General features: G+C 45.9%; 1 protein-coding gene and 1 long non-coding RNA gene across 3 annotated transcripts; both read left to right on the forward strand.

Moving 5' to 3' along the window:
- Window positions 1-7,784: 7,784 nt before the first annotated feature.
- LOC139540498 (uncharacterized) lies at window positions 7,785-8,540 on the forward strand. Its single transcript, XR_011668205.1, has 2 exons — window positions 7,785-8,416; window positions 8,488-8,540. It is a non-coding gene; the product is annotated as an uncharacterized lncRNA (long non-coding RNA).
- A 4,016-nt stretch (window positions 8,541-12,556) lies between these two features.
- Window positions 12,557-22,779, forward strand: terb1 (telomere repeat binding bouquet formation protein 1). 2 transcript variants are annotated; one of them, XM_071344357.1, is made up of 22 exons: window positions 12,557-13,443; window positions 13,555-13,665; window positions 13,776-13,904; window positions 13,988-14,119; window positions 14,387-14,447; window positions 14,619-14,737; window positions 14,932-15,060; window positions 15,559-15,711; window positions 16,179-16,310; window positions 16,419-16,544; window positions 16,688-16,830; window positions 17,082-17,438; window positions 17,820-18,310; window positions 18,444-18,514; window positions 18,677-18,772; window positions 18,841-19,047; window positions 19,121-19,204; window positions 19,333-19,455; window positions 19,613-19,654; window positions 21,337-21,416; window positions 21,795-21,937; window positions 22,096-22,779. In XM_071344357.1, exons 1-21 carry the CDS (start codon window positions 13,407-13,409, stop codon window positions 21,906-21,908), a joined length of 2,937 nt encoding a protein of 978 aa, XP_071200458.1. In that variant the 5' UTR covers window positions 12,557-13,406; the 3' UTR covers window positions 21,909-21,937; window positions 22,096-22,779. The 2 variants fall into 2 exon arrangements, with proteins under 2 accessions (XP_071200458.1, XP_071200459.1); XM_071344358.1 differs by having other exon boundaries at window positions 19,148-19,204.
- The last annotated feature ends 1,047 nt before the right edge of the window (window positions 22,780-23,826 follow it).

Below are 23,826 nucleotides of genomic sequence, written 5' to 3' on the forward strand. Positions count from 1 at the left end.
CGCCGTCTCCTGGGCGGTGTTGCCAACTCCTCAGTAAGGAAAGTAGCTATTGGCTGTCCCAAAAGTCGCTAAATGACGCCATCACCTAATTTGCATAATCGGCCATATGCATGTAATTGTGATGGACGCTGTAGGAGAGAGGAATAACGTCGTGGGAGAGACAAAAATAGAGTAAAAAACACCCTAAATATGTTTAGAACTACAAATGAACTTCTGTCGATTCTTGTTTTTTTTAATGTCACAATTCCAACCCTCCTCCTTTATCCGGGCTTAGGACCGTCAAAAGTGACCCAAAAGAGACACTCTGGCGGAGTTACTTAGTTTTTAAAATTATTTTTACATTTTATTTTATTGTTTTTTAGTTTAGTTTTCTTAATTTGGTTTGGTTTTTAACCTTATGGTCCACTTAGGAGCCCACAACAAGTCACAGTAAAACATGAACATTTTTAACCATAACATTTAAAAACAAAAATTGTATACAATCTACATTATTATTTTTTTTATTTTTTTTTATTTTCACCTTTATTTAACCAGGTAGGCAAGTTGAGAACACATTCTCATTTACAATTGCGACCTGGCCAAGATAAAGCAAAGCAGTTCGACACGTACAACAACACAGAGTTACACATGGAGTAAAACAAACATATACAGTAGAAGAATAAGTCTATATACAATGTGAGCAAGTGAAGTGAGATAAGGGAGGTGAAGGCAAAAAAAAAGCCATGGTGGCGAAGTAAATACAATATAGCAAGTAAAACACTGGAATGGTTGATTTGCAGTGGAAGAATGTGCAAAGTAGAGATAGAAATAATGGGGTGCAAAGGAGCAAAATAAATAAATACAGTAGGGAAAGAGGTAGTTGTTTGGGCTAAATTATAGATGGGCTATGTACAGGTGCAGTAATCTATGAGCTGCTCTGACAGCTGGTGCTTAAAGCTAGTGGGGGAGATAAGTGTTTCCAGTTTCAGAGATTTTTGTAGTTCGTTCCAGTCATTGGCAGCAGAGAACTGGAAGGAGAGGCGGCCAAAGGAAGAGTTGGTTTTGGGGGTGACCAGAGAGATATACCTGCTGGAGCGCGTGCTACAGGTGGGTGCTGCTATGGTGACCAGCGAGCTGAGATAAGGGGGGACTTTACCTAGCAGGGTCTTGTAGATGACCTGGAGCCAGTGGGTTTGGCGACGAGTATGAAGCGAGAGCCAGCCAACGAGAGTGTACAGGTCGCAGTGGTGGGTAGTATATGGGGCTTTGGTGACAAAACGGATGGCACTGTGATAGACTGCATCCAATTTATTGAGTAGGGTATTGGAGGCTATTTTGTAAATGACATCACCGAAGTCGAGGATTGGTAGGATGGTCAGTTTTACAAGGGTATGTTTGGCAGCATGAGTGAAGGATGCTTTGTTGCGGAATAGGAAGCCAATTCTAGATTTAACTTTGGATTGGAGATGTTTGATGTGAGTCTGGAAGGAGAGTTTACAGTCTAACCAGACACCTAGGTATTTGTAGTTGTCCACATATTCTAAGTCAGAGCCGTCCAGAGTAGTGATGTTGGACAGGCGGGCAGGTGCAGGCAGCGATCGGTTGAAGAGCATGCATTTAGTTTTACTTGTATTTAAGAGCAATTGGAGGCCACGGAAGGAGAGTTGTATGGCATTGAAGCTCGCCTGAAGGGTAGTTAATACAGTGTCCAAAGAAGGGCCAGAAGTATACAGAATGGTGTCGTCTGCGTAGAGGTGGATCAGAGACTCACCAGCAGCAAGAGCGACATCATTGATGTATACAGAGAAGAGAGTCGGTCCAAGAATTGAACCCTGTGGCACCGCCATAGAGACTGCCAGAGGCCCGGACAACAGACCCTCCGATTTGACACACTGAACTCTATCAGAGAAGTAGTTGGTGAACCAGGCGAGGCATTCATTTGAGAAACCAAGGCTGTCGAGTCTGCCGATGAGGATGTGGTGATTGACAGAGTCGAAAGCCTTGGCCAGGTCAATGAATACGGCTGCACAGTATTGTTTCTTATCGATGGCGGTTAAGATATCATTTAGGACCTTGAGCGTGGCTGAGGTGCACCCATGACCAGCTCTGAAACCAGATTGCATAGCGGAGAAGGTATGGTGGGATTCGAAATGGTCGGTAATCTGTTCGTTGACTTGGCTTTCGAAGACCTTAGAAAGGCAGGGTAGGATAGATATAGGTCTGTAGCAGCTGGGGTCAAGAGTGTCCCCCCCTTTGAAGAGGGGGATGACCGCAGCTGCTTTCCAATCTTTGGGAATCTCAGACGACACGAAAGAGAGGTTGAACAGGCTAGTAATAGGGGTGGCAACAATTTCAGCAGATCATTTTAGAAAGAAAGGGTCCAGATTATCTAGCCCGGCTGATTTGTAGGGGTCCAGATTTTGCAGCTCTTTCAGAACATCAGCTGACTGGATTTGGGAGAAGGAGAAATTGGGAAGGTTTGGGCGAGTAGCTGTGGGGGGTGCAGTGCTGTTGACCGGGGTAGGGGTAGCCAGGTGGAAAGCATGGCCAGCCGTAGAAAAATGCTTATTGAAATTCTCAATTATAGTGGATTTATCGGTGGTGACAGTGTTTCCTATATTCAGTGCAGTGGGCAGCTGGGAGGAGATGTTCTTATTCTCCATAGAATTTACAGTGTCCCAGAACCTTTTTGAGTTTGTGTTGCAGGAAGCAAATTTCTGCTTGAAAAAGCTAGCCTTGGCTTTTCTAACTGCCTGTGTATATTGGTTTCTAGCTTCCCTGAAAAGTTGCATATCACGGGGGCTGTTCGATGCTAATGCAGAACGCCATAGGATGTTTTTGTGTTGGTTAAGGGCAGTCAGGTCTGGAGAGAACCAAGGGCTATATCTGTTCCTGGTTCTACATTTCTTGAATGGGGCATGCTTATTTAAGATGGTGAGGAAGGCATTTAAAAAAAATAACCAGGCATCCTCTACTGACGGGATGAGGGTGGTCATCCAACTTCCGGCGCCGAAAAGAGATGGCCGCCTCGCTTCGCGTTCCTTGGAAAATATGCAGTATTTTGTTTTTTTATGTGTTATTTCTTACATCGGTACCCCAGGTAATCTTAGGTTTCATTACATACAGTCGGGAGGAACTACTGAATATACGATTAACGTCAACTCATCATCGTTCCTACCAGGAATATGACTTTCCCGAAACGGATCCAGTGTTTTGCCTTCCACCCAATACAATGGATCTGATCCCAGCCGGCGACCCTGTGCGACGCCGAAAAAGGGGCAAACGAGGCGGTCTCGTGGTCAGGCTTCGGAGACGGGCACATCGCGCTCCACTCCCTAGCATACTACTCGCCAATGTCCAGTCTCTTGACAATAAGGTTGACGAAATCCGAGCACGGGTAGCATTCCAGAGAGACATCAGGGATTGCAACGTGCTCTGCTTCACGGAAACATGGCTAACTCAAGAGACGCTAACGGAGTCGGTGCAGCCAGCTGGTTTCTTCATGCATCGCGCCGACAGAAACAAACATCTTTCCGGTAAGAAGAGGGGCGGGGGGGTATGCCTTATGATTAACGAGACGTGGTGTGATCATCATAACAACACACAGGAACTCAAGTCATTCTGTTCACCTGATCTAGAACTCCTCACAATCAAATGTCGACCGCATTATCTACCAAGGGAATTCTCTTCAATCATAATCACAGCCGTATATATTCCCCCCCAAGCAGACACATCGATGGCCCTGAACGAACTTTATCTGACTCTTTGTAAACTGGAAACCACACACCCTGAGGCTGCATTCATCGTAGCTGGGGATTTTAACAAGGCTAATCTAAAAACAAAACTCCCTAAATTCTATCAGCATATCGATTGTGCTACCAGGGCTGGAAAAACCCTAGATCATTGTTATACTAATTTCCGCGACGCATATAAGGCCCTCCCCCGCCCCCCTTTCGGAAAAGCTGACCACGACTCCATTTTGTTGATTCCAGCCTACAAACAGAAACTCAAACAACAAGCTCCCGCGCTCAGGTCTGTTCAACGCTGGTCCGACCAATCTGAATCCACGCTTCAAGACTGCTTCGATCACGCGGATTGGAATATGTTCCGCATTGCGTCCAACAACAATATTGACGAATATGCTGATTCGGTGAGCGAGTTCATTAGGAAGTGCATTGACGATGTCGTACCCACAGCAACGATTAAAACATTCCCAAACCAGAAACCGTGGATTGACGGCAGCATTCGCGTGAAACTGAAAGCGCGAACCACTGCTTTTAACCAGGGCAAGGTGACCGGAAGCATGACCGAATACAAACAGTGTAGCTATTCTCTCCGCAAGGCAATCAAACAGGCTAAGTCCCAGTACAGAGACAAAATCGAGTCGCAATTCAACAGCTCAGACACAAGAGGTATGTGGCAGGGTCTACAGTCAATCACGGATTACAAAAAGAAAACCAGCCCCGTCGCGGACCAGGATGTCTTGCTCCCAGACAGGCTAAACAACTTTTTTGCCCGCTTTGAGGACAATACAGTGCCACTGACACGGCCCCCTACCAAAACCTGCGGGCTCTCCTTCACTGCAGCCGAGGTGAGTAAAACATTTAAACGTGTTAACCCTCGCAAGGCTGCAGGCCCAGACGGCATTCCCAGCCGCGTCCTCAGAGCATGCGCAGACCAGCTGGCTGGTGTGTTTACGGACATATTCAATCAATCCTTATCCCAGTCTGCTGTTCCCACATGCTTCAAGAGGGCCACCATTGTTCCTGTTCCCAAGAAAGCTAAGGTAACTGAGCTAAACGACTACCGCCCCGTAGCACTCACTTCCGTCATCATGAAGTGCTTTGAGAGACTAGTCAAGGACCATATCACCTCCACCCTACCGGACACCCTAGACCCACTCCAATTTGCTTACCGACCCAATAGGTCCACAGACGACGCAATCGCAACCACACTGCACACTGCCCTAACCCATCTGGACAAGAGGAATACCCATGTGAGAATGCTGTTCATCGATTACAGCTCAGCATTTAACACCATAGTACCCTCCAAACTCGTCATCAAGCTCGAGACCCTGGGTCTCGACCCCGCCCTGTGCAACTGGGTCCTGGACTTCCTGACGGGCCGCCCCCAGGTGGTGAGGGTAGGTAACAACATCTCCACCCCGCTGATCCTCAACACTGGGGCCCCACAAGGGTGCGTTCTGAGCCCTCTCCTGTACTCCCTGTTCACCCACGACTGCGTGGCCATGCACGCCTCCAACTCAATCATCAAGTTTGCGGATGACACTACAGTGGTAGGCTTGATTACCAACAACGACGAGACGGCCTACAGGGAGGAGGTGAGGGCCCTCGGAGTGTGGTGTCAGGAAAATAACCTCACACTCAACGTCAACAAAACAAAGGAGATGATTGTGGACTTCAGGAAACAGCAGAGGGAGCACCCCCCTATCCACATCGACGGGTCAGTAGTGGAGAAGGTGGAAAGTTTTAAGTTCCTCGGTGTACACATCACGGACAAACTGAATTGGTCCACCCACACAGACAGCGTTGTGAAGAAGGCGCAGCAGCGCCTCTTCAACCTCAGGAGGCTGAAGAAATTCGGCTTGTCACCAAAAGCACTCACAAACTTCTACAGATGCACAATCGAGAGCATCCTGTCGGGCTGTATCACCGCCTGGTACGGCAACTGCTCCGCCCACAACCGTAAGGCTCTCCAGAGGGTAGTGAGGTCTGCAGAACGCATCACCGGGGGCAAACTACCTGCCCTCCAGGACACCTACACCACCCGATGTCACAGGAAGGCCATAAAGATCATCAAGGACAACAACCACCCAAGCCACTGCCTGTTCACCCCGCTATCATCCAGAAGGCGAGGTCAGTACAGGTGCATCAAAGCAGGGACCGAGAGACTGAAAAACAGCTTCTATCTCAAGGCCATCAGACTGTTACATTTACATTTACATTTAAGTCATTTAGCAGACGCTCTTATCCAGAGCGACTTGTTAAACAGCCACCACTAACATTTAGCGGCCGCTGCCAACATACTGACTCAACTCCAGCCACTTTAAAAATGGGAATTGATGGAAATTATGTAAAAATGTACCACTAGCCACTTTAAACAATGCCACTTAATATAATGTTTACATACCCTACATTACCCATCTCATATGTATATACTGTACTCTATATCATCTACTGCATCTTGCCATCTTTATGTAATACATGTACCACTAGCCACTTTAAACTATGCCACTTTATGTTTACATACCCTACAGTACTCATCTCATATGTATATACCGTACTCTATACCATCTACTGCATCTTGCCATGCCGTTCTGTACCACCACTCATTCATATATCTTTATGTACATATTCTTTATCCCTTTACACTTGTGTGTGTGTATAAGGTAGTAGTTGTGGAATTGTTAGGTTAGATTACTTGTTGGTTATTACTGCATTGTCGGAACTAGAAGCACAAGCATTTCGCTACACTCGCATTAACATCTGCTAACCATGTGTATGTGACTAATAAAATTTGATTTGATTTGATTTTGAGATCAATATCCTTCCAGGACACCCCGGCCAGGTCGATTAGAAAGGCCTGCTCGCTGAAGTGTTTCAGGGAGCGTTTGACAGTGATGAGTGGAGGTCGTTTGACCGCTGACCCATTACGGATGCAGGCAATGAGGCAGTGATCGCTGAGATCTTGGTTGAAAACAGCAGAGGTGTATCTAGAGGGCAGGTTGGTTAGGATGATATCTATGAGGGTGCCCGTGTTTACGGCTTTGGGGTGGTACCTGGTAGGTTCATTGATCATTTGTGTGAGATTGAGGGCATCAAGCTTAGATTGTAGGATGGCTGGGGTGTTAAGCATGTTCCAGTTTAGGTCGCCTAGCAGCACGCGCTCTGAAGATAGATGGGGGGCAATCAGTTCACATATGGTGTCCAGAGCACAGCTGGGGGCAGAGGGTGGTCTATAGCAGGCGGCAACGGTGAGAGACTTGTTTTTAGAGAGGTGGATTTTTAAAAGTAGAAGTTCAAATTGTTTGGGAACAGACCTGGATAGTAGGGCAGAACTCTGCAGGCTATCTTTGCATTAGATTGCAACACCGCCCCCTTTGGCCGTTCTATCTTGTCTGAAAACGTTGTAGTTAGGGATGAAAATGTCCAAATTTTTGGTAGTCTTCCTTAGCTAAAACATCCGGGTTGGCAGAGTGTGCTAAAGTGAATAAAACAAACTTAGGGAGGAGGCTTCTAATGTTAACATGCTTGAAACCAAGGCTATTACGGTTACAGAAGTCATCAAAAGAGAGCGCCTGGGGAATAGGAGTGGAGCTAGGCACTGCAGGGCCTGGATTCACCTCTACATCACCAGAGGAACAGAGGAGGAGTAGGATAAGGGTACGGCTACGGCTAAAAGCTATGAGAATTGGTCGTCTAGAACAGAGAGTAAAAGGACGTTTCTGGGGGCGATAAAATCGCTTCAAGGAATAATGTACAGACAAAGGTATGGTAGGATGTGAATACAGTGGAGGTAAACCTAGGTATTGAGTGATGATGAGAGAGATATTGTCTCTAGAAACATCATTGAAACCAGGTGATGTCATCGCATATGTGGGTGGTGGAACTTAAAGGTTGGATAAGGTATAGTGAGCAGGGCTAGAGGTTCTACAGTGAAATAAGCCAATAAACACTAACCAGAACAGCAATGGACAATGCATATTGACATTAATTAAGGAGAGGCATGCTTAGACGAGTGATCATAAGGGTCCAGTGAGTAGAGGTTGGTTGGGGTCCCGGCGATTCAGACAGCTAGCCGGGCTATCGGTAGCAAGCTAGCATAGGATGGAGGTCTGTTTTTAGCCACCTCGTGCGTTTCCGTCGGTAGATTAGTGGGGTTCCGTGTGGTCGGGGGGATCAATCCAATTGGCAAAATAGATATAGTTATAGTGACCCAAGAAAAATTGTCTGATAGACTTATTCAGATAGCAGCCGATAAGACAGCTAACGATTAGCGGGCCCCAGATGAGCGTTCAGGTAACGTTGCGACGGAGGTGCCAGTTGGATAACTCCCTCGGGCAGATAACGTCGGTAGTCAGTCGTGAAGGCCCGGTGGGGCTCCGCATTGGCAGTAAAACGGGTCCGGATAGGTGATTGTAGCCCAGGAGTGGCTGATGGAACTCTTCAGCTGGCTAGCTCCGGAATAATTGATGTTTGCTCTGGGATCGACGTAAGCCAATAGTTACACGGGTAGCAGCTAGCTAGCTGCGAAATCAAGGTGTAAATGTCCAGAGCTTGCGGTTGAAATCCGGGGATATGGAGAAAAATAGGTCCGGTATGTTCTGGTCTGAGTCGCGTTCTACAAAAGTGGCGATAGATTATCGAGCTAAAGGAATAGCTGATGACCACAAACCGTGGTTAGCTGAAATACTAACGTTAGCCAGTAAACTGGCTAGCTTCTGGGTAGCTTCTGGGTAGCTTCTGGGTAGCTTCTGGATAGCTTCAGGTTAGCTTCTGGCTAGCTTCTATTGTGGATTTTCAAATTTGAGGTAAATAATATTTTTTTTTGTAATTGGTGAGGGGTTGCAGGAAAGCTTTTTGAAGTTGAGTTTTTGGAAAAGAAAATATATAAAAGATATGCGAAGGTGTAAATATATATATATATGGGACACGACAAGACGAGGACAAAAGGACGTCTGACTGCTATGCAATCTTGGAAGACAATCTAACAATCTAAATGGACCAAAAAGAGACAATAGAAAAAACTGTCAATTGCAATGTGAGAAAATGATGGTAACTAGTCTGGCCCTAATTCGGTTAATTGTTTTGTTTTTTCAGAACCCCCTCCACACACACACAGGATGTGCTGGCTCACAGAAAGAGTGGGTCATCGTCATTTTGGTCAAGGGAGCTGACTTAAATGAGTAAGCAGCTGATGTGCCAAAAAGCTGCAAAACATTATCAGGCAGCTGGTGCTCATAGCAAGCCTCACCAGACAGCTTCAGTCCAGAATGGACTGAATGTACAGAATGGAGAATGTACAGAATGGACTTAAGGGTCTGCAAGGACATCCGATTTCTAAGTTTGCTTTTTACCACACTCATCTGGCGGAATACTCTCTCGACTTCAGCATTCAAGTGTGGCAAGGACAACACAGACACAGTAGCCATGGCAGGTTCTTGAAATGGGTTGATATCAGCTGCATCCCTGAACTTCCAAATCTCACTCCAGAAGCCCAGTGTGTTTTTTGTCTCATTCCATTTACTAAGATGGATGGCACGCCATTGCTGGACAATCTTGTCTATCTCTGCAGGGGAGTAGCCAAGGAGCTTGGCTATTTTTTTCTATTTCTCCAGGGCTCTTATTGTGCTTTAGAGTTTCCTCCACATTTAAAACTGACATGTACTGCAATTATTCGATGTTGTCCGGCAGTCTCACCCTCAACTCATTAGTGAGGGAGATGGTGAAGGCTACACACCCCTTCCGGACATTGTTTTCATCCTCAGGCGCAAGGTGGAGCTCAGCTGCCTTTGACTCAAAAAGGTAATCAAGGTACGGTTTGGGACTGATGTATCCATCTATTGGCCCTTTGAGTACATCAACATTTGCCAGTGGATTCAGCACCCTGCTGCTCACAGACTTGATCAGGCTAACCAAGCTGTCAATTAGCTTAAGAGGATCTACTTGCTCTCCCTCAAAAGCCTTGATGGCCAACTGTACCTCACCCAGCACTGACTTCAAAAAAGTCAGATACAATATGTTTTGAGGATCACTGTACATGGAGTATAAAACCTCAGCCATGTAGCAGTGTTCACTGGACTTGGTGACTGCAAAATGCAGCCTAAGTTGGTCCAAAATGCGTGAAACCGCGGGTTCAATGGAGAGCCAACGTGTGGCACACACCTTGGCTATCTGTAAAGGTTTCTCCCCACAGTTGATGGTCTCATATATTGCCTTGTAGGCCTCCCTGAGCTCTGGAGACACTGAAAACCAGTTATAAGTCTCTCGTACCAAGTACTCCACACTACGGGGATGGTGTATTTGGAAGCATTATTTACAGCAAGCTGCAGAGAGTGGCACACACAGCGAACAAGAACCAGATATTTGAGACCATACTCCTCCTTCAGCACATAATGGACCCCATTGGTAATCCCCGTCATAACAGAGGCATTGTCAGTCCCTATCCCCAGGAGTTTCTCTTTTTTAAGACAACACTTCTCGAGGAAAGCCACAACAGCACGGGCTATAGATTTGGCATCTCCTCCCTCCAACTCAACAAGCCCCAGAAATGTTGATACAATTGTCTGCTTGGTGTCACTAAAGTACCTTATCACAACCCCCAGGTACTTAGAAACACTTACATCTGTGGACTCATCGAGGAGGAGGCTGAAATGCTGGTCACCCACATCTGCAACCAACTTTTTCAGAAAGTATGGTGCTAGAACACCATTAATAATTTCTGTGCACTTTGAAGTGGGTAGCAGCAGTGGAGTCTGAGAAAGCAGCTCTACATGCTTCTCCAATGTGATCACACGCCAGCATGGAACAGTGTTCAGCGATAGCTAATGCCATAGTGGCCTCAGCCTTTTTTACAGAGTCAATTTTTTTTACCATAAATGGCAGCTTGTTTTGGGTGAAACTGTTATAAGGCTTTGCCTTTTGAGTATGTTTTTGAGTTGTCATGTGTTTTTTTACATCACTAAGTTTGGCATAGAAATCAGCCTTACAATACAGGCAGTATGCCCGTGTATCATCTCCAATAAACGGCTTCAACCAGCCTTTGAATTCAGGGTTTGATTCCCACTCCTTTCTGTATTATTGAGTGTAGTCGTGGCCAAAGGTTTTGAGAATGACACAAATATTAATTTCCACAAAGTTTGCTGCTTCAGTGTCTTTGGATATTTTTGTCAGATGTTACTATGGAATACTGAAGTATAATTACAAGCATTTCATAAGTGTCAAAGGCTTTTATTGACAATTACATGAAGTTGATGCAAAGAGTCAATATTTGCAGTGTTGACCCTTCTTTTTCAAGACCTCAGCATGCCAGGGCGGATTGCAGTCAATTAACTTCTGGGCCACATCCTGACTGATGGCAGCCCATTCTTGCATAATCAATGCTTGAAGTTTGTCAGAATTTGTGGGTTTTTGTTTGTCCACCCGCCTCTTGAGGATTGACCACAAGTTCTCAATGCGATTAAGGTCTGGGGAGTTTCCTGGCCATGGACCCAAAATATAGATGTTTTGTTCCCCGAGCCACTTAGTTATCACTTTTGCCTTATGGCAAGGTGCTCCATCATGCTGGAAAAGGCATTGTTCGTCACCAAACTGTTCCTGGATGCTTGGGAGAAGTTGCTCTCGGAGGATGTGTTGGTACCATTCTTTATTCATGGCTGTGTTCTTAGGCAAAACTGTGAGTGAGCCCACTCCCTTGGCTGAGAAGCAACCCCACACATGAATGGTCTCAGGATGCTTTACTGTTGGCATGACACAGGACTGATGGTAGAGCTCACCTTGTCTTCTCCGGACAAACTTTACCCCAGTCCTCAGCAGTCCAATCCCTGTACCTTTTGCAGAATATCAGTCTGTCCCTGATGTTTTTCCTGGAGAGAAGTGGCTTCTTTGCTGCCCTTCTTGACACCAGGCCATCCTCCAAAAGTCTTTGCATCATTGTACGTGCAGATGAACTCACACCTGCCTGCTGCCATTCCTGAGCAAGCTCTGTACTGGTAGTGCCCCGATCCCGCAACTGAATCAACTTTAGGAGATGGTCCTGGTGCTTGCTGGACTTTCTTGGGGCCCTGAAGCCTTCTTCACAACAATTGAACCACTCTCCATGAAGTTCTTGATGGTCCGGTAAATGGTTGATTTAGGTGCAATCTTACTGGCAGCAATATCCTTGCCTGTGAAGCCCTTTTTGTGCAAAGCAATGATGACGGAAGGTGTTTCCTTGCAAGTAACCATGGTTGACAGAGGAAGAACAATGATTCCAAGCACCACCCTACTTTTGAAGCTTCCAGTCTGTTATTCGAACTCAATCAGCATAACAGAGTGATCTCCAGCCTTGTCCTCGTCAACACTCACACCTGTGTTAATGAGAGAATCACTGACATGATGTCAGCTGGTCCTCTGATCACTCTTCATAACATTCTGGAGTATATGCAAATTGCCATCATACAAACTGAGGCAGCAGACTTTGTGAAAATTAATATTTGTGTCATTCTCAAAACCTTTGGCCACGACTGTAGTTTAGACTGAGACATGATGAGCTAGTCAGCTAGATGTTTAGCTTATGTCACAGAGAGGCACACACACAGTGGACAAGGTGAGTAAGTGACTGAGGCTGTGTGAGTCAAATGCAGTGATTTATTTTACACAAAGAACATTTTACATTTACATCCCGCCCTGAATGTATGCCAGTCTGGACGAGGGGGGATGAACATCTCCTGCTCTGACTGCAGCGCGAGCACAGGGCCGCCTGTGAGTGCTTTGGGACGGGGGCGGGGCCCACGGCAGCACCCGCTACTCGTTGAGAAGAGTAAGAACGAACGTGCTTTCACGTCAGAGTCTCCAATAACACCAGAAATGTCGCTAGACGCTCTTTTGAAAATGTGTCGCTAGAGGGGTCTGAATGCTCGCTAAATATAGCGACAAAGTCTGCTCCAGGGACTCCATTCAATTTCCGGCACAAAAAAACAACAACTTCTCAATGTCTATCCGGAATCCCCAAATATAAATTGTATAAAAAGGCGGGATTTATAACTTTGTGGCTGTGGTAACTAGTGACAACCCTACTCCTAGCTTAGTTGACAGAGATGGCGGCATCACTCTGTTCGTCCTCCCCCTAACCGCTCGACTCATGTCCCTCAGCGCTCTAATCCTACCTATTCCTCTAGCAGAAAACGGTGCAGCGTCTCAAACTGCCTTCGTATCTGTGTGGTATTTAGCTCATGCTTCACCATTGACTAGGTTTTAACGCGGGCGTTGTTAGCTAATTAACTGCCTTGCTTCGTTCCGTCTTCACCTACAAATCAAGCACGCCTTTACTGTGGCCAATCAGAAACGATGGCATCGTAGCGGCAATTTTAATCGTCTTCCATCCACTGTCATTTTACCCATACAGCAGCACCTTAAAATCTGTATAGTGTCCAGCAAAGGACAATTTACAATGTAAAAGTGTATACTTTTGAATTGTAATTAATGAAGTGAAATGATGAATTGGCAAGTAGCTAGCTAGCTAACGTTAGATAAGTGAATTCAGTGCGGTCGCTCATGAGGAGAGTTAACGTTAGCTGGGTGACAACGCCGGCAATCTGACTGCTTTCATGCTAGCTAGCTGTTACTGTAACTGCACAGATTGATATCTTTGGAAACATCGGTTCTAGCTAGCTAGCGTCCTTATTTCACGAAGCATATCCATTGAAGATGGAAAAGGATGTTTCCAGCGTAAGCAAACATAATGGTGAGTGTTGGTCATAGTTGATGGACTTCTATAAGTTACACTACAGTACTTAACGGTTTTTGTTTATTTGTTGGTTTTGTCTGTATCCATGAGTTTATTTTTACTTTACAGCCACCAAGACAGATCTGAGTTTGTTGCTGGAGTGTCTGAAGTACCAGATGAGATGTCCTGATTCACAGAAACAAGCTCTTCTTACCATCTACTCTATCTGTCAACAGAGAGGTCACACACACACACACACACACAGCAAATCCCCTAAAGATAGATTTGCCAATTTGTCTATAAACCTAACAGTTATGCAATGGCACTGATTTTCTCACTCTCTTTCTCAGAGGAGAATGTGAACTTCTTCAGAGAGATTGGAGGGGTGGTGTTTGTGTACAACCTCTCCAAATCTAGTGCTCACGCAGAGGTCAGGGAGACTGCTCTCTTCATACTGGGAACGCTGGCAGAGACAAATGGTGTGTGTGTGTGTACTGGTAGTGTACTTTAAGCAGGTTCTCTCTGATGCTGTATGTGAATTGTAAACAAGCAGTGTGTGTAGTGTACTGTAAGCAGGCCTTGTGTAGGAGGGAGCTGTTCAGTGATCTGACAGATGGTCTGATGCAGCAGGACAGCCCACTGACCCAGAGGAGAGTAGCTGTCTACCTGATCTCTGTCCTCGTCGCCAACAACAGTAAGCGCTGGGGTTGAGAATTGATTTTGGACTGGGAGTGATTGTCATGACAGGCATGTGTTTTAGCTGGTACAGCCAGAGGAGGATGGACCGCCCCTTCTTGGTGCCTCTCAAGGTTACTTCCTTCTAGGAAGTTTTTCCTTGCCACTGTGCTACTGCTTGATCTTTGGGGTCTAGGCCACGTTACTGTAAGGCACTTTGTGATGTTTATGTGAAATTCACTGTATATTGTACATAAAATGTGATTAATTGTGTGTGCTGCTTTAGGGTCTGGACAGATTTTCGCTCAGACCACTGGCTGTCTGGACATCCTGCTAGACTTGTTCAGGTAAAGACTGAAAAGCACCACTGGTTTTCAGGCAGAAGTTTCCAAATGGAGAACTAATTTACGTTTACAAAAGACTTGGATGGTTGAGGTGAGCAGTAGATAAAAATAGCACTGAAACTATATAGGACAACACCAATTCCAGTTCAGGTTGATTGATGTTTCTCTCCGCAGGACTAGTTTCCCTCTCTCTGGCAAGGCCACAGTGAAACCTGCGAACATCACTCAGCTGTTCCAACTCTGGACCTCTGTGTCTAGTGCTCTCTGTGGCTGTGTCAACAACCCCCAGAATGGTAACACCTGTGTCCGTGTATATGTTTGTGTCCTTGTACAGTGTTCTATGCAGCTGTACATAAAATAAACAACTGTGGTTACGCATGCATGTGTGTATCTTGCAGTAGTTTAATGTTTTAGAGAGATGGAACAGAAGGGAAATCGAAGGGAAAAAAACTTTTTTGTCTCATGTCTTAACCCTTTGTTTCCCTAGAGGAGAGCCAGCGTATCTGTGTGTCAGCCTTCCCCCTGGTCAAGTCCTGGCTGCAGCAGCTCTCTCACCCCCAGGCAGAGATGGTTCAGCCCATCTGCTCCTTCATAGCCATGACGGTCGCCAACAACCGTGAGTAAAACCGGGATGATGCACTGACACTGTTTGGAGTCTGTTACTTACATATGTATCCATATCTTGTGATTTAAAATGGTCGGTTATCCTTTTTCAAAGATTTGCTTAAGTTGTCTGTCACACACAGAATACCTAGGTTGCTCTTGCAATAGATGATGCGTATTTGTAATCCGACTAGTTTTATAAGTGTAGTGTTGTTGGTTCTATTTCCATGATGGCCTGACATTGATCTGAAGGATAGATGCAGACCTTCAGTCTGTAGAGGTTACAGTGTCCTGGGGTATTTTGGTTTAGACAACCTTTCACTAACTGTTCAAATGAAGGTCTCGCTCTCTCTCTCTCTCGTGTCATGGATGGATGCTTTTAGTCTGTAGATACTACAGTGGAGAGAACAGTTTTGGTTTATATATTGAACTCCCATTATCTTGTATTTAACTCCTTTCTCTGTGTCTCTCACTATCCATCTCTCCCTCTGGATCCCTCTCTCTCTATCAGATTGTGCTCAGGAGAGTTTTTCCATAGTTGGCGGGCTCGGAACTCTGACCCAAACTCTGATTCGCTTTGCCTCTGATGCCTCCCACAGCCCATTGGCCTGTCAGCTGTCTGTCATCATGACCAAAACCGTGTCAGCCTGCATCACTGACAACCGTGAGTGACTCACTCCCTGAATCACAAATCAACCCCTCTCCCCTACCCCCTAGGCAACTAGATTCATCGGCGGGACGATTTTTGTCAAAGCGGAGGGTCGGGGGGCTGGAACATAATTATAAGAATTTGTATACTGCAAATTGACCACAACTAAACCCAAAAGGAGATGGTATTTGAAAAGAACAATTTTCATACCTTGATTACATTGAGACACAATCACATATCCTAAATCATTTTGTGCTGAATTCCTGGTGATTTTACAGTCTTTGTGTTGCCAAAAACACACAATTTTTTTTTTGTTTTTACTAGAAACTTTAGGGGGGTGGCAAAAAAGAAATTACTCACAGGAAGATTTTGGCCCATCCCTGCTATAGGCCTAGGGACTTGTATAGAACTCATTCACTCTCATACAGCCATGTAAACCAGCGCTCCTCAGGTAACCAGTCCATTCTCTCCTCTGTGCGTAGCTGTGTTGGTGTCAGGTCTGGCAGGTTATGGTTTGGTTCCCCCGCTCATCTCCCTGCTGTCCAGCCCCATCCTGGATCCCCAAGCCAGGCTAATTATCATACTCACCCTGGGACACTGCACTGAGGCCTCTGGTAACTAGCACAGCTTAATTGGAAACCAATAATGACCATATTACATCAATGATAACAGCACAGTAATAACTGGAATAACTACTAGAGTATTTGAACCCCCCCCTCCAGAGGAGCACCAGTCTCAGTTGTTACAGTGTGGAGGGCTGTCCCTCATCATCACTCTACTGACTGAGTCTACCAGCGAAGAGCTCAGGAAGGCTGCTACCTTCATACTGCAGACCTGCAAACAGGCTAGTGAGTGTGTACACACACACACACACATACACACACACACAAAGACCTGTGTTAAAAGGTCAGTGAGTCTGTTAAAGTGAGTCTAGCCATTTGATGTCCATAGCACTCTCATAGTCTCTCCTATCATCCTTCTTTCTTCTCAGCTGTGTCTCTGCGTGGTGCAGTCCAGGGGATGTCCCTGGGTCAGACTGGGGACCTGGAGCCCCCTGTGGACATGGAGCGGTACTGGAGGTCAGCACGAGACATGCTGCACAGGATCAAGCAGCTGGAGAGACAACAGGCTCAGGTGTACTAACTACACACACACACACACACACACACACACACACACACACACACACACACACACACACACACACACACACACACACACACACAGCAATCTTTACAAAGGCACTACAAACATCAGTCTTCTCCCCCACACACAGGCATATACACTCAGCCGCTCATCCACATGCACACTCCTCAAACACCAAGTTTTTATATAGACACAAATCTTACTTTTATCTCATGTGTGGTGTTGGGGTTGTTGCCCAGGGAGCTGAGGAGGACACACCGAACCCCCCAGACCAACAGAACCCTGCAGGATTGGGGAGGAAGGAGCTACTCTCACCCATACCTCTCCCCCCAACACCTCACCACACCTCTTTACCATACCAGGAGAGGAGAGGAGGAGGAGAGAAGAGGTGTGAGGAGAGTTGGAGAGGAGTAGAGCGGAGGGACCAACAGAGAAGATATGGAAAGGGAGGAGAGAAAGGAGAGGAGAGGGCAATGGATGGCGAGAGAGAGACCCCTGTCCTGCCTGTCTTAGCGAGGAGGGGTAGAGATGGAGAGAGAGTGAAGCGAGACCAGAGAGAGGAGAATCAACCCACAAACAGAGGGCATGACCTAACGGTGAGGGTCTAACTAAGCTCCAGTCCACTCCCCACACAATTGTTCTGTACTGGCCCCTACCCTCTAGGCCAGGCCTGGGCAATTCCAGTCCTCGGGGGGCCTGATTGGTGTCACGCTTTTGTCCCAGCTAACACACCTGACTCCAATAATCAACTAATCATGATCTTCAGTTAAAAATGCAATTAGTTTAAATCAGCTGTGTTTTCTAGGGATGGGGGGAAAGTGTAACACCAATCAGGCCCCTGAAGACTGGAGTTGCCCAGGCCTGCTCTAGGCACTTCATATTCATCTGAAAGGATTGGATAGGTATAACAAGCAATATTGTAGCTCCACCATGTTGTATGATATGCTGTCAAAAGTTGTGGTTGTTTTGACCACTAGCGTGTAAGGAGGCTGGTATTCCAAGCCAGTGAGGAGCCGCAGAAACACAGCCGCAGAGAGCAAGAGAAGAAGACCTGCACACACTCTCTCACACATCAAGAGCGGGAGAGCGACAGGGCAGCATACAGAAACACACAGGCAGAACAGGAAAGACACACCACGCTGCACGTGCACACACTTGGAAACACACAAAGAGAGAAGAAAAGGGACAGGGGCTCGGCAGCTATGAGAAACACTTATCCTCTCTACATGAACACACTGGCAGAGAAAGGCAAAACCACACAGACCGAGAACCGCCGAGACGAGCACCCTGGGAGGAGACGGCAGACTGTGTCAGCCGTGGGCCATGCTGGACTTGGTACAGCTGGTGTCCCGGGGCAGCCCAGTGGTGGAGAGGATGAGAGGTGTTCTGTATGTCTGGGGACGGGAACGCTGGTCACCTCCTCTTCCTCCAGGCCACTAGAGGGACACTCCCAGACACACACACACAGGTCTGCACTATATGCAAATGCTATATTTATTGAAACATGATTCTTGTGAAGTGTTTCATCTTAATGTTATGTAAGAAATGAAGTGGAATTCTGTATATACCTGTTTTTCTCTCCCTCGTGGTTTGGTGTTTAGCCAAGTGTTCAAGTGCCCAGCTCCAGGCAAGCCAGGTTTGGGCAGGCAGAAGAAACTGTTGGACGATGAAGGTACAAAATGTCAATGGGATAAAGTGACAATGCAAAACTGTGTTTATCGCTTTATCTACGGCTCTGAAAGAAAGTTGAACAGTCTCTTACCAAATCCCAACAGTAATATAGTTATTTCCTCTCTCTCTCCCCCCCCCCCCCTCCCCCCCTGCACTTTCTTAGATGCCCTCTCTGTGTGTTCTGAGCTGCTGGACAGTGAGATCCGTAAAATAATGGAGACTCCAGCCAGCACATATAAACCCACCTATAGGTGCTCAGGTGTGTATGTGTGAGTATGTATACAGTATAGTGTGTGTTTGTTAACCCAGCTGTTTCCATCTCCCCAGGCTGTAGGTTGCGGTTCAGTGAGGTGACCAGCCGGTCATTCCCTGTCCTCCAGAGGTCCTGTCCTCACAGCTGTGACCTGCACATGGTGCTGCAGCAGGCCACACACAGCTACACAAAGTACCTCCGAGAAATACGCAGGAGGAGAGACGCACACACGACCAAGCAGAGAGAGGGAGGGACGCAGAGCGTCTCGGATCACTGCAGGGGTAAGAATCCTGAAGTGCTGAATACACACACACACCGACGCGATCTGATGTGATGTGTGTCCTGTTGTAACAGATGCCAGTCTAACTCCTATCCATAAAGGAACCCTGCTGAAGAGCTTCTCAACCCACAGAGGACAACACAGAAATGACCACAACGGTAAGATTCACCATCTCACCAAAAATGTCTATCCTCTGTCTTTGGGTTGGAAAACAACATATTATATTAGTCTCTATCTCGCTCTTTCTCCTCCCTCTCTGTCCACCACCCCCCTCGTTCTCTGTCAGATGTGAGTCTCACCCCTCTAAAGAAGCGTAGTCCATATGGAGATATCACCCTGACTCCTGTGCGTAGAGGTGGTCTGATGAGGAGCGTCTCCTCTGTGACCAGCAGGAGGCAGGAGAGAGGAGGTACAGGATGTTCAGACACCATGACAACACACTACAGCACATTGGCACTTCAGCCTTCATTTAACCCGGCTCATAATGAGATAGCCTTATTGCTTCTAATGTGTCATCTGACTCCCTCTGTCTTACTCCTCTGTGTGTCTGTCTCTCTCTCTCTCAGATGTTAGTCTCACTCCCTTGAAGAAGGCTCGTCCCTCTGAAGGTAAGGAAATTAAGCTTTTGTTGAAATGTGATACTGTATGTTTTGTTTCGATTTCTTTTTGGATGGAAGTGTGTGTGTTTAAATGTTACTTCTGGAAGTTGTTCTGATCATGTATGCAGCACTGCCTCCTAGCTGTCAGGGTTATATAATCATGTATTATGGTGTTGTGCAACAATTACACTGGTATGTTTGGGGGTATCTCACTCGATCATTGTAAGGGCTCAGAGGTTAGGGTCAGTCTTGTGCTCAGGATACAGAATGGGGTAAGAAAGAGGCTGAGATTTGGGCTAAATTCGAAATGGGTGTTGGAGATTGGATAGTTATGGGATAAGTTGATGATTGGAGATAGTTGAGTTATGGGATAAGTTAGACGGTGGTGACGGGTTGCTTTGAGGTTATAACCAATATGCGACTTGAATGTCTGTGTGTATACGCATGCATGTGTGTGTGCGCATTTGTGGTTGTGTGTGTTTCTCGTGAGATTCCTGGTGTCCAGTATATTCCTGGCAGCACAGAGGAATGTTGAACCACTGCCAATGTTCTCACAGCACAGGCCAGAGCGGCCTTAGTTGTCCAACACTAGCTCCGAGCTACAGTAGTCATCACTCTGTTACTGAGCTCTACAGCTGTACGACGCTAGCTTGTTTAAACTAGCTAGCGGCCCCTACACTATACATTTCCATTAGTAATACTACATCCTCCCTGAGATTTATGAGTAAGGGGACTGGTATGTCAGTATGTGGCCGAACTAGACAGGACAGAAGTATAGCACATTTGAACTACAATTTGAACAGTAAACTCAAACCTTAACTGCAGAACAAGCAGCTGATGTACTACATGCTCATCAGTTTTGACACCTTTGACCTTTCTAGCGTAGTCATCTAATGACTACTGTATAGAAGCACTGGGAGGAGCATGTAGTAAATCAGCTCATACAATATTGCATCTGAAACGTTCTGAACATTTCAACCCACTGAATACATCCATGATGGAAGAGTTGTGTCTCAGAGTGGGGGGGTGGGAGGGTGTAGGGAAGTTCTATGAGTTTATGAGAGCAGATTTCCCATGCTGCACTCTAGCACAGTCACACTGGAGACCACTGACTTCTAGTCTTTTGTGTTTCACTCTTCATTCAGATTTACTCTTGCCCTCTCTTTTTGAACACATGCTTCCTCCTCCTCCACTCTTTTTTATTTTATTTTTATTTTTAGAAATACTACATTCTCTTTCTCCGTCTGTCCGTCTGTTTCTCTCGCTTTCTCCATCCTGACTGTCTGTCGCCCTCTCGTGTGCTCTAGAGTCTCTACCCCCCTTGCCCTCTTCTTTCTGTCTTTTTCTATCGCTTTTCTCTGTTCTTTCTCTGCCCCTCTCTCTTGCTCAGTCTCTCTCCCTCTCTGGCCAGTGAATCTCTCCCTTGTGTTCTATTGTTCTGGTTGCAGGCAGCTGTATTAGGTGTGACGAGTGATGTAATGTCACTCCAATGAAGAAGGGAGGGAGAGATTGTATTTAGTCTTAATTAGATTGTCTTTATTAGATTTGTCTGTGTTTAGTTCAATACGCTCTGACAACTGTTGGTCTCTGCTCTCAATGAGGCGTGACATCGGTTCTTTGCTTTCTGTCTCACTCTCTTTCTCTCTTACACAAACACAGAATAATGTTCTCTCTCTCATTGACACACACAGACAGAAGAACAGATCATGGGGAAGATGGTGCCATTGATGATCAGCAGGAGACTCTGTTCATGGGAAAACCCTCTCTGACTGTAAGGAGAGAGACCAGCCTTGTCTCTGTAGAAGTGTGTGTTGAATGGAGGTTAATCTGTAGTGGATGGACTGTATAGGATGGCTAGTGTTCTAGTTACCAGGCAATGTGACAGCAGAGACAACTATGCCAGTATGCATGTGTGTGATGGTGGCTCCTTCCCTGTTCAGTAGGGGAATGTTACCCAAGAGGTAGGTGTCTGTCTGTCTGTCGCAAAACCAAGGAAAGGAGGATGATGACCGATTTGTGTTTTGTCTCATGTCCTCTCTCTGTCTCTTGCTGTTCTCTGCATTCTCGTACATTCCGTCTTTCCAATTTAAACCCTGCCCTCTTTCTTTCTCTCTCCCTCTTACCTCTCCCTCCCTCTCTTCATCTACAGAGGGAGAGGAGGAAATTCAGCCGTGACGAGGAGCGTTACCTGTGTCGAGGTTTGGTCTATCCTGGAACACCATCCTGTGGTCCTATCCCTTCCATCCGGGGCGCACCAATGTAGATCTGGCCAAGACATACAAACACCTGCAGGTAACAGGCATCAACAATGGTTTTACAAATGTTTGTCATTGCCTTCAATTTCAGTTGGTGAGTATTCGACTGAGCCTGCTGTCTCTCTGTCATTCTCTCTGTCCCGTTCTGTCTTGTTCCATCTCATTTTCTCTTCCTCTCTCTTTCTCTCCCTACAGGCTAAATTCCAGGGTATGGATTCAACCTCTCCCTGAGATCTGAGAAGAACACACTGATTTGTCTATTGTACATCACAGTAATATATTTGAAATACTCTAATTTAATATTCAGTAATAGTTTTGAAGTACTTACATTTAATCCCCAGTTTGAAATTGTTAACTTCTATTTTGTACTACTGTAAGTAAACCACATGAAGATATATTTGAAATGCGTTCATTTAATACTCATTGAGGATGAATGACGGATCTGTTCTGTATTCCTCAACCTTGTTTTTTTACGCAGCAGTATTGTGGTGCCTATGTGAAGTAGTTGAATATTATTTGGAATAGAAAAATGGAAATGATTCATGTAACTCACTTGACATTTTTCATAATTTTGTTCACTGTTCATGTAAGTCTTGAGACTGAGTTGGTTGTTCACTTGTCATCTCCTGAAGTTGTTTCTATTGAATTAAACAGAAGGGTGTCCTCTATGCAACAATATCTCACTGCTAGTCTCACACCATGCCTTTTCATTCAGGGGCCCTAGAGGCTTCAGGGAATGAACAATGATGATTTTTATTTACTGACTTGAGTTTAAGAACTGCTTTCTCTACTTCTAGAAAGTTGATCATGTTTGTCCCTCAAGGAGAAAGGCTTTCTACAGCTTGTTGTTACACTGAATAAAAATATAAATGTAACATGCAACAATTTAAAATATTTTACTGAGTTACAGTTCATATAAGGATATCAGTGAATTGAAATAAATTCATTAGGCCCTAATCTATGGATTTCACATGACTGGGAATACAGATGGGCATCTGTAGGGGCGTGGATCAGAAAACCAGTCAGTATCTGATGCGACCACCATTTGCTTCATGCAGCACAACACATCTCCTTAGCATAGAGTTGACCATGCTGTTGATTGTGGCCTGTGGAATGTTGTCCCACTCCTTCAATGGCTGTGCGAAGTTGCTGGATATTGGCGTGAACTGGAACATGCTGTCGTAATGTAGATCCAGAGCATCCCAAACATGCTCAATGGGTGACCGTGTCTGGGTATGCAAGCCATGAAAGAACTTGGAAATTTTCAGCATCTAGCAATTGTGTGCAGATCCAGCACTATCATGCTGAAACATGAGCTGATGGCTGCGGATGAATGTCACAATAATGGGCCTAAGGATCTTGTCACCGTCTCTGCATTCAAATTGCCATCGATAAAATGCAATTGTGTTCATTGTCCGTAGCTTATGCCTGCCCGTACCATAACCCAACCGCCATCATGGGGCACTCTGTTCACAATGATATCAGCAAACCGCTCGCCCACACGACACCATACACACTGTCTGCCATCTGTCCAGTATAGTTGAAACTGATTCATCTGTCAAGTGCACACTTCTCCAGAGTGCCAGTGGTTAACGAAGATGATCATTTGCCCACTGAAGTTGGTTAAGACTGCCGAATTGCAGTCCGGTCAAGACCCTGGTGGGGACGACGAGCACGCAGATGCGCTTCCCTGAGACGTTTTCTGACAGTTTGTGCAGAAATTCTTCGCTTGTGCAAACCCGGCTGTCCAGGTGGCTCGTCTCAGATCATCCCACAGGTGAAGAAGCCAGATGTGGAGGTTCTGGGCTGGCGTGGTTAAGCATGGTCTGCGGTTGTGAGGCCGGTTGGACGTACTGCCAAATTCTCTAAAACGAAGTTGAGGGTGGCTTATGGTAGAGAAATTAACATTCAATTCTCTGACAACAG

The sequence above is a fragment of the Salvelinus alpinus genome, chromosome 15, assembly GCF_045679555.1.
Source record: "Salvelinus alpinus chromosome 15, SLU_Salpinus.1, whole genome shotgun sequence".
NCBI classification, from domain to species: domain Eukaryota; kingdom Metazoa; phylum Chordata; class Actinopteri; order Salmoniformes; family Salmonidae; genus Salvelinus; species Salvelinus alpinus.